Source organism: Vitis riparia, chromosome 14 (assembly GCF_004353265.1).
Source record: "Vitis riparia cultivar Riparia Gloire de Montpellier isolate 1030 chromosome 14, EGFV_Vit.rip_1.0, whole genome shotgun sequence".
Classification (NCBI taxonomy): domain Eukaryota; kingdom Viridiplantae; phylum Streptophyta; class Magnoliopsida; order Vitales; family Vitaceae; genus Vitis; species Vitis riparia.
The window spans coordinates 3,147,526-3,158,747 of NC_048444.1; the positions used below are offsets into that span (position 1 = coordinate 3,147,526).

An 11,222-nucleotide genomic window follows, 5' to 3' on the forward strand; every position below is an offset into this window, starting at 1 on the left:
GCTAAAATGTAACATTTGATTTATTTTTTTTCCATTTACATATAACTATTGTAGGTAGAAATGTCATGTTAAATGACATTTAAATATGTAATGATTTATAATATCTAGATTTTTTAATTTTTTTTCTGAGTTATTTTTAATTAAATTGAGAGCACTTAATAGTTTGTTATGAAATTGTCATCAATATTTTGTAAGAGAGGATACGAACTTTCTAAGAGTGGGTAAGAACTTTCTAAGAGATGGTACGAACTTTCTAAGACAGGGTACGAATTTCCTAAGAGTGGGTATGAACTTTCTAAGACAGTGTACGAACTTTCTAAGACCGGGTACGAACTTTCTAAGACCGGGTACGAACTTTCTAAGAGATGATACAAACTTTTTAAGAGAGGGTACGAATTTCCTAAGAGATGGTACGAACTTCCTAAAAGTGGGTACGAACTTTCTAAGAGAGGGTACGAACTTTCTAAAACAGGGTACGAACTTTCTAAGAGATGGTACGAACTTTCTAAGAGTTGGTACGAACTTTCTAAGAGGGTGTACGAACTTTCTAAAACCGAGTACGAACTTTCTAAGAGATGGTACGAACTTTCTAATTTTTTCTGAGTTATTTTTAATTAAATTGAGAGTATTTAGTAATTTGTTATGAAATTGTCATCAATATTTTGTAAGAGAGGGTACGAACTTTTTAAGAGTGGGTAGGAACTTTCTAAGAGAGGGTACGAACTTTCTAAGAGAGAGTATGAACTTTCTAAGACAGGGTACGAACTTCCTAAGAGTGTGTACGAACTTTCTAAGACCGGGTACGAACTTTCTAAGAGATGGTACGAACTTTCTAAGAGATGGTACAAACTTCCTAAGAGTGGGTACGAACTTTCTAAGACCGGGTACGAACTTTCTAAGACATGGTACGAACTTTCTAAGAGATGGTACGAACTTTGTAAGAGAGAGTATAAACTTTCTAAGAGAGAGTATAAACTTTCTAAGAGTGGGTACGAACTTTCTAAGAGTAGGTACGAACTTTCTAAGAGAGGGTATGAACTTTCTAAGAGAGGGTACGAAGTTTCTAAGAGTGGGTACGAACTTTCTAAGAGAGGGTACGAACTTCTATAATTTCTTTAAGAGTACTTTTTTAAATTTCTTTTAATAGTGATTTCCATCATTTCTAAGCTTAATTAGTATCAATAAATAATATTATTGTACGAACTTCCTAAGAGAGGGTACGAACTTGCTAAGAGAGGGTACGAACTTCCTAAGAGTGGGTACGAACTTTCTAAGAGAGTGTACGAACTTTTTAAGAGAGTGTACGAACTTTCTAAGAGAGGGTATGAACTTTCTAAGATCGGGTACGAACTTTTTAAGAGATGGTACGAACTTTCTAAGAGAGGGTACGGAATTTCTAAGAGAGTGTACGAAACTTTCTAAGAGAAGGTACGAACTTTCTAGGACCGAGTACGAACTTTCTAAGAGTGAGTACGAACTTTCTAAGAGAGGATACGAACTTTCTAAGAGTGAGTACGAACTTTCTAAGAGAGTGTACGAACTTTCTAAGATTGGGTACGAACTTTCTAATTTTTTCTGAGTTATTTTTAATTAAATTGAGAGCATTTAGTAATTTGTTATGAAATTGTCATCAATATTTTGTAAGAGAGGGTATGAACTTTCTAAGACCAGGTACGAACTTTCTAAGAGAGGGTACGAACTTCCTAAGAGTGGGTACGAACTTTCTAAGACCGGGTACGAACTTTCTAAGACAGGGTACGAACTTTCTAAGAGATGGTACGAACTTTCTAAGAGAGAGTACAAACTTTCTAAGAGTGGGTACGAACTTTCTAAGAGTGGGTACGAACTTTCTAAGAGATTGTACGAACTTTCTAAGAGAGGGTACGAAGTTTCTAAGAATGGGTACGAACTTTCTAAGATATGGTACGAACTTCCATAATTTCTTTAAGAGTACTTTTTTAAATTTCTTTTAATAGTAATTTCCATCATTTCTAAGCTTAATTAGTATTAATAAATAATATTATTGTATTTCCATGTGGAAAAAAAAATTGAAAAGTTTGAAAATTTGTAAAATTTTTTAGGGTAAAGAGAATGTGACGAAGGGTGCTAAGAATGTGAGGATTCCTCACATTTTTAGTACAATTCCTCACATTATTCATACCTTCTACAATTACTTAGTGTTTTAATTTTTTAATTTTCTTAAAAGTAATATTCATCATTTCTAAGCTTGATTAATATCAATAAATAATATTATTTATATTTTTAAGTGGAAAAAAAAATCGAAAAATTGTTAAATTTTAAGGTACGGAGAATGTGAGGTAAGGTATGAAGAATGTGAGGATTTCTCATAATCTTCATACATTTTCTCACATTTTTCATATCCTCTCTAATTTTTTAGTGTTTTAATTTTTTAATTTTTTAGGATAATTTACATTATTTCCAATTTAAAATTTTTTTAATGCTTAATTTTTTTTTAACAATTCTATCAATAATAACTCAAAATAATATTATTAAACTATGTTATTGTTATTTCAAGTTAAAAAGTCAATCTAAAATTTTAAAAATATAAATAATTTAGGGTACGAAAAATATGAGAACGGTATGAAAAATGTGATAAATACATGTTTGGTACTTTTATCACATTTTTCATATTGATTTTTAGTTTTAAAATTTTTGAAATTACAAATTTATTTTCGAAAATACTATCATTAGTAACTTAAAAGAGTATTAGTAATTTATTTTATTGTAATTTAACTTTAAAAACCTTAAATTCAAAAAATGTAAAATTTGGAGAGTACGGAAAAAAATTAGGACGATCTAATTACCTAAACTTTATATATGATTATCAAAATGTTGAATTTTTATGAAAATACTTATTTCATATTAAAATATTACCATATTCATTTTTATGTTGAATTTAAATGTTTAATAATTTGTTAAAAATAAAATAATGTAATTATGATATATTATGATTTTTTTTTTTGTTAATAAATATGTTTTCAAATTTTATATCATTTTATTTTTTATTTTTTTTCAATTCTATTTTTATCTAATATTTATTTTATTTAAACCCAAAATTGTTGAGAATGGAGGAAGAAAGAATGCCACAACCGGTTCTTCCCTTAACTGGTTAAGTAGAATTTTTATTTTAAATTTAAAATGGATGGTCAAGATGTAATCTTGGACATCCAATGGCTTGAAAAGCTTTTTGGGTAGGTACCGAAGAGGTACCCTAGAATTTTCCAATAGACCGAAGGTGGGAATATTGGAATCTGCCAAAAGTAAGGTCAAGCGGCACAATGTTTTGAGACCCGTGATCCAACTTTTCGTGCTGTCCTTCCACTAACAATATTCCCCTATTCTGCCCAGTAGTTTTCTGACGCCGCGCCCCAAACCCAATTTAGGCCGTGAAACTGTAATTTAAAATATAAAAATGAATTAATTTAATTTAATAAGGGTAAAAAGAAAACTTTTTTAATATGGAGAACAGAGAAATAAAAAAAACATAGAGTAATAGAGTAATATAGGATTGAAGATTTGGAGATTTAGAATATAAATATTAAATATTGAATTGAGTAGATTAAAAAAAAAGGTTTAAATGAAATAAATAAACAAATAACATAGTTCAATTATGCAGGCTTGAGATTCGAAAAGAAATGGGGAAAAAAATTATAGTTTTGTCGTGTGGTAATAATTTGGAAAGAGAAAAAATAAATAAATAAACAGAAAGGTTTTGTGGAGTGTGTGTCGTGCTACATGTGACTTATGGGGCTTGTTTGGTAGCCGTCAGTGGTGGACCTGAAGGCTAGCGAGAAGTGGAGCACAATGGCTGCAGCAATGGTGGAGAAAAAAAAAACAAAAAATTCAAATGCACTATTATATAATAATAATAATAATAATAATAATAATAATGACGGGAATAGGTGGAGTTGTCCACCACTGCCAGCAACCAACTGCTACTGTCGCCTTTCACTGGTGGCGATTGGTGTCGCCGATGAGAGTTGGCAGGAGCAATGGGTTGTTGCGAGTGGTGGCGGTGGTGATGTGGAAAGGGAAGGAAAGAGAGACAAATAGGGAGGGAAAAGGGAGAGAGAGAGAGAGGGAGGTTGCCAGCCGGAGGGGACTATGAGTGACAGCCGGCCATGGTGATGGCGCCGACAGTAGTGATAGTGGTGATGCCGAGAAAGGGAAGGAAAAAAGAGATAAAGAGAGAAATAGAGAAAGAGGAGTGAGGGGGAGAAGAGAGGTTGCCGATTAGAGAGACGATGACGCCCGCAAGGTGACGGTAGATTTTGGAGGGGAGGGAGAAGCGGGAGGGTAATTTTAGAAAAAAAATTTAGAATTGCCGTTTTGAGTGTATGAAATGAGAAATTTTTTTTCATTTTGCATTTTAATTAAAAAATTAAAAACAAAGTTTCAAAAACTTAAATTTTCTAGGATTGGTGTATGGTTGGGATACGGGGGATTAATTAGAATAATAATAATAGTTGTCATTAGTAAAAGTTTTAATATAATTTAAGTATATAAAAAAATATGGTTATAATAAGATTTGGAAACCATATGAGTTTATGAAAATTTGGAATTCATTAATTTATATTATTATTGTTTAGGAAGTTGAAAAAAATATTTGATGGTAATAATATTAACATGAGAAATTAATCGGTATGTCTCATATAGTCATATTAAATAAAATATTTTTAGGATTGTCAAATTTATATATTTAGATAAATAATTAATAATAATCGTTGGATATGATATTATATTAGATGAGGAGAAAATTCTTCAAGATTTTGAGTATTTTGTCAAGGCAAATAATCAATACATTTAGATAATAAATAAATATTTTTAGGATTGTCAAATTTATATATTTAGATAAATAATAAATAATAATAGTTGTGTATGATATTATGTTAGACGATGAGAAAATTCTTCAAGTTAATTTTTTCAAGATTTTGAGTGTTTCATCAAGGCAAAGGGAAATTAATACAGATTTTATAAAATAAAAAATGTATTTCTTTTTGTATGTTATTTTTAATTAAAAAAATTATTTTTATTTTTATGCATGGATCAAATATATGTTTTGCATTCAAAATATGTTTGAATATTTTCTTTCTTTATAAAAAATGAAAATTATAGAGATATAATGTTCTATTTTGTAAGTTTGAATTAATGAAATGAAGTGTTTGATTCTGGTTTATATAACCCTAGTCAAGGCGTTAAAATTATTGACATTTTTTGCCCTAGTCAGTGGGTTATAATAATTGACCCTATGACCTTAGTTAACGAATTATAATTATTGACATTTGGTTTTATCCATCTTAAAATGAACAAATTTACAATTACTTACTCACTTGTAAAGTCTCACATAACTGGACACCATTTGTTATTCGATAATGAGAATAAAAATATTTTGAATGTATTTGATTTGGTTTTAATATAAAATTGCTTTGACTTAAATATAAAAATATTTGGTTCAAAAGTTTTAAATGTATTTGCATGTTGAACTCAAAAGTTTTTATAAAAATTATTATACGTTATATCTCTTATTTATAATTATAATCGAAAATGTTTGATCTGTAAAACTATATTAATATTCCTTATTAAGTTTTGAGTTCATTCTTATTTGTTGACAAATTTTCGAGTACTCTTAGTTTGGGCGAGGAATGATGACTAGACTAGGAAATTTTCTTTATTAGGAATTCAAACTTTATTTAATTCTCATTTAAATTATTTGGGTTTGGAGTTAATTAGCCGATAACACTTTGGTTAATGTGTTAGTTTTAAAATTGAAAATTGAAAATTATAGAATTTATTTATTTAATTACTCTAAACAGGATTTTGATAATGTTTGTAACTAATGGATGCCCCAATCCTCCCCAATAGTTTGATCTGAACAGGAATGCCTATTAAAGAACGACATCCTCTGCCCCATTTTGCTAAGAAATAATTGATTAAAATGAATTAAATAATCCCTAAATTTGTAAATTAATCTCTTTATGTTTTTTTTTTTAAAGTAACTCATTTTGGACATAAATACCCTTTATCATTTGTAATTTCAAGTATTTACATATAGGTTTTTTTTTTAAAAAAAATATTTTTACAAGAAAAAAGTAAGAACATTTTTATCAAAATGAGATAAAAAAAAAAAGGACAAGGATGAAATTTCAAATTTTGGGTTTTCAAAGACCCTTTTAATAGTAACCCTTTTTCTTACGGCGTACACAAGTCCTATATATTCAGCAACTAATGCTTCATCGGCGTACACAAGTCCTACATATTCAGCAAGTAATGCTTCATTGCTCAATCTAACAATGAAGTTGATCTTTTTAGCTTTCCTGCTGATGTTCCTCAGTATTTCAGCCATGGGAGCTGACCCACTTGGTATTGACATGAGATCAGATGGCTACGGCAGCCCACATGACAAACTGAAACATGCTGTGTATACTGTGAATATCATGGGAAGGAGAGGTGGAATTGGCGGCGATATCCATAAAGGAAAGGAGATGCTGCGCAATGGCAAGGGAGTGGCGCCTCGGCCTCCTACTGCCAGTTCCTACAGGCATCCTCCATCTCCACCAATCACTCCATCTCCACCAATCACACCCTGATGCTGTGTATACTGTGAATATCATGCCCAATATGTGCTTTTTGCTCTTTTTAAGTTTCTTCTTTAAGTAGCTCTGTTCTTGGGTACATCTGTGGGGTCTCCATGGAGAATGTATTCAATGCTTAAAAAGACAAAAAAGGAAAAGAACTTGCAATGATGTTTTCTCAGTTTTCAAAGCATCTTGATCTCAACTTAATCACAAGAGGCCAACGTTTATGCTTTCAAATGTTTTTTAATACATAAATAAACACACCAATATCACAACATTTGGATACTCCCAAAAGAAAGCGTCAAACATGACTCTTTATGGACGAACTATAACCAGTCAGATCATCATAATACTTAGACCACAGCATCACACCTCCATACTTGCTGGTATTCTTCACCAATGGAAGAACTTGAGATATCAACACATCTGCAGGAATATATCCACTGCTTGCAGCACTAGGTGCAGCAGGGAGACCCAGGAAGAACCCTGTTGCAGTCACATTGCTAGTCCATGTATCCCATGTTGCTTTCAGTTCAGCAGCATTTCCTTTGTATTCACAGTAATTGTTATAGAATTGCATCCAAACATAATCAAAGAGGCCACTGGACAAGGCCTGCCCCATGTATACATCAGGAAAGGGACACTGGGGTGCTGCAGTCAGATGCAACTTCTTTGCAAAGCTGTAGCTTCTCAAGTAGCTGTAACGATCAAACAATGAAGTGATGTTGCCATCTGTGATTATAAAATGAATCCAAATAAGCAGATTTTCATTTACCTAGCTAGCTCATCCCAGTGCTGTGTGGTTCCACCTTCAATATCAAAATCAATACCATCCAGCACTGCATCACCAAAAGGCCTAGAAGGGGATGTTCCACCCAAGTAGTTGTCCCACAGGTACGCAGCTACCTGCTTTGCATCTTCAGATGATGCAAGGAAGTAGCTGCCATCCCCGCCCCCAATCGACAACATGACCTTGACACCCCTGCTTTGGCACGACCGAATATCAGTGGCTAAACCAGTGCAGCCATTCTTTGTGGAGGGGTCACAGTGGTCATCAAGGTCCAGTGCAGGTGTTTGATTGTTGCCAAATACAGGAAGGAAAGCTATGTTAACAAAGGCAAATCTTCCAGTACCACAGGTATCAGCCAATGTTCCCTCCTTGGAGTTTTGGCCCCAGTAAATGGAGATGCTGCCGGAATATGATCGGCCGGAGATCATGGCAAGAATTAAGAAGAATGGGAGTATGTTTGTGATCATTTTGGGGGGTTGTTTTGCTTCAGATTACAACAACGGACTGACTATTAAATCGGCTACCACTTCCTAGGCTGAGACCAACTTTATATGAAATTTTTCTTTAGTGAGTTTGGAGTCATATAGATGGTAGGATACATTTAGATGATCAAACCAATGCAGAAAGTCAAACAAGAACTATGCAAGGCATTTGCTTTGAAGAGGACAAAATGAAGAAACGGGGTGGGATATTCACATACAATTGAGTACAAACTACAAAATGAAGAAATAAAAAGGTTTAAGGGAGAATCAAATATAAATCAAAGAGATAAAAAGGTTTAGGAGTTCAAGTAGATGAGAAATATATCTTAAAGGAAAACTATTTAAAAACATAGTAGGTCATTGAAAATTTAATTATTAAAGATTCAGTTTTAGGCAAGGATGAAAGTTTCCATTTTTTTCGCGGAAATTTCGCCGAAATTTCGGGTTTCGGTGGCCGGCGATACGAAAGAGGGGGGCGAAATGTCGAAGGGAGAAATTTCGCCAAATTTCTGTTAAAATCGGCGAAAAATCACCGAAACATGGCTGCAAGCAAAAAATCGGTGAAATTTCGGTTTGTATCGCCGATTTTTCGGGAAATTTCCAGATATTTCCTACCAGTCCAGCCCGCGCACAGGATACAAAATCTGTCCAATTTTTATTTTTTTTAAAAAAAACATAAGATGTTCCTTGGTAATCTGATCATGACTTGCAGGCAAAGGTTGTTTTTCAGCCTGGCTCAAAAATCATGGATTTAGGGTTCGTGAAATTTAAATCCAATGGCACAAAAGCAAAGCGACCCTAGAACAGATCAGAAAACACAGGGAGAAAAAAAAAAAAAAGAAGCAATTTTTTTGGTTTTCCTTGAGGGTTTTGCATGGATTTTCTCGGAAATCAAACGAGGATGAATTTTCTCGGAAATCAAACGAGGATGAATTTTCCCGGAAATCGAATGGGGGATGGATTTCCCGGAAATTGAATGGGGGATGGATTTTCTTGGGAATCAAACAGGGGTTGCAAAAAAAAAAAAAAAAAAGTAATAAATGATTAGATTAGAACCTGCGAGGATTGAGAGTGAAAGAGGAAATTGGGGCCGATTCTCTCGTCCGGAGGGCAGCTTCAGCCAAGGGCTTTTTGATGCCCGAGTGAGAGAAGCGAGTCTTCAGCAAAGGGCTTTTCGGATGGGTGGCCTTTTGATTTTTTAAAAATTTAGTAGAGATAAAAAAAAAAAAAAAAATGGAAACAGATCATGACTCCGTGGTGATGGTCCAAAGTGAATTTGGATGTGATCCAATGATCCAAAGTGAACCTATGCGATAATATATACAAATTATTGGTATTTAATGAAATCAAGTTAATATATATAAATTATTTATATTTAATAAAATCAAAATTTTTATGAAGCTTGATAATGAATGCTTAATTACAAAATTCACATTTTTTATTGACCTATATAATATAATTACATATAATATCGCAAATCATATAATATATATATCAAATTATTCAACAAAATAAATTTAAATTATCTATTATACTTCTAATTATATTGTTATGAGGTTTTTTTTTTATATTTTTATGAACTTTGATCAATTTTTTACCTATTAAAATTTTTTTTCCAAAATATCCGTCGATATTTCTCCGATATATCCGATATATCCGTAAAATCAAGTTACCGATATATCCGTGATTATCGATATTTTCATCATTGGTTTTAGGTAACTACTTTCTAAGTATGGAAAGTGTTTCCAAAATGTCTTTGACTTCAAATGTTTTCTTTAAAAATATTTTTTTGGAGAATCACTTCTCGAATGGTTATCTAAAAAGTGATTTTTTTTTTTTTTTTACTTTATAAATTTATCAAACACTTGGTTTTGTTTGGTAACTGTTTTCGAGAATAACTTTTTGTTTTCTAAAACAGAAAAATATGAAAACATATTTGACAATAAAAAAAACTGTTTTTTATTTTTTAGTTTCTATTCTTAAAAGCAAAGAACAAATTACTTTTGAACAACACATTTTAACTGTTTTCAATTGTTTTTACGCATTTTCTTAAAATTGTTTTAAAAAATCATCATATAAACATGGAGAATGATTAAAAAAATAAAACAATAGATGTAAAAAATATTTTTAAAACATTAAAAACAGGTTAAAAACATTTTAGGTTTTCAAAGAAATCTTGTTTTATAAAATATTAAATAATAGTTTTTAAAAATTGTTCTTAAAACTATTTTTTGCAATTATTTTAAAAAATAGTTACTACTTAATTTTTCTGAAAAACGTTTTTTTATGTTAAAAATGTTTTCTAAAAATACTCACTTGATATTTTACCAAATTGTTTTCAAAGTGAGTCAAATTATTTGATTTTTTTTTTTTTTATCAAGATAATTTTAGAAGGTGCTTCTAATGCCATGATGACAATGATATTTGTTATAGAACTACTCTTCTAATTGTTTTTCTGTTCTAATTACGAATTTATGACTTACGAGTCAACAAAGCAGTGACAGTGAGTCATTTGAGCGGTTTTAGATATGAAATCGCCTATCGCCTAACCCGTAACCATAATGTTCTGCGACTTCGATTCCTCCATCATATGGCCTAGAGTAACCGACCGTTGTCACACAAAGAAACATCGTTGGTGGCTGAATAAACAGCCATACAACCAACACTTGAACTGGAGATTTTCCCACCTCCCACCCACTTCAAAATCTTCGTCTAAATGAATACAGGTTCCTCTTTTCCCAATGCTATTTCTTACCCATGAAGTTTCTTCATATGTACGCTTCCGTTTGTTGTTCAGATGTTGTTTATTTATCTTATCGTTGATATCTCGAATTGGGTTTGCATTAAAACTGAAATTTCGTTGAAGGAATATGAAATTTTCCTCAAATTTGAAGTTTACCAGTCACAGCCCTGAATGGGTCCATTCTGAGGATTTCTCATATTGTGATTAGTTTTGGTCTTCTAATTGGTTTGTTTACCACCCATACTTTGTACAATGAGTGTAAATGTATGCTTGTTTCCATTCATCAAGAACTGGGTCTGGTTTACTTGCTGTGTTTACATTCATGAATTTCTTTCTTCATTTCATTCAATCTTTTCTGGGTTTGTATGCATCTGTTTTTCTTTCTTAATAGTTTACAAGACTGGACTGATTTAAATTTAAGAATAGTTGAAATGATTGTGAAAAATTTAGAACACATGATATATTTTTAGGGAGTGTCAATGAGATTTTATTGTGAATTTTCGATTGGGGATATTTGGGTTGGTGCAGTTATCTTGATTAAGCTTATTGAACTTGTTTAACTTCACTGATAATTCTCTGGTTATGAATTAAGTATGTTGCTTTCTAGTTTA

General features: G+C 31.8%; 1 protein-coding gene across 1 annotated transcript; it reads right to left on the reverse strand.

Annotated features, from left to right (window-relative positions):
• Nucleotides 1-6,746: 6,746 nt before the first annotated feature.
• Nucleotides 6,747-8,542, reverse strand: LOC117930874 (acidic endochitinase-like). The gene is made up of 2 exons (XM_034851642.1): nt 7,372-8,542; nt 6,747-7,294 (listed from the first exon to the last, which is right to left on the reverse strand). Exons 1-2 carry the CDS (start codon nt 7,851-7,853, stop codon nt 6,898-6,900), a joined length of 879 nt encoding a protein of 292 aa, XP_034707533.1. The 5' UTR covers nt 7,854-8,542; the 3' UTR covers nt 6,747-6,897.
• Between the last annotated feature and the right edge of the window lie 2,680 nt (nt 8,543-11,222).

Coding starts and splice junctions, on each gene's coding strand:
- LOC117930874 (XM_034851642.1), bottom strand. CDS start 7,853: ATGATCACAAACATACTCCCATTCTTCTTAATTCTTGCCATGATCTCC. Junction 7,295..7,371: donor CACTGGGATGAGCTAGCTAG/GTAAATGAAAAT, acceptor TGATCGTTACAG/CTACTTGAGAAGCTACAGCT.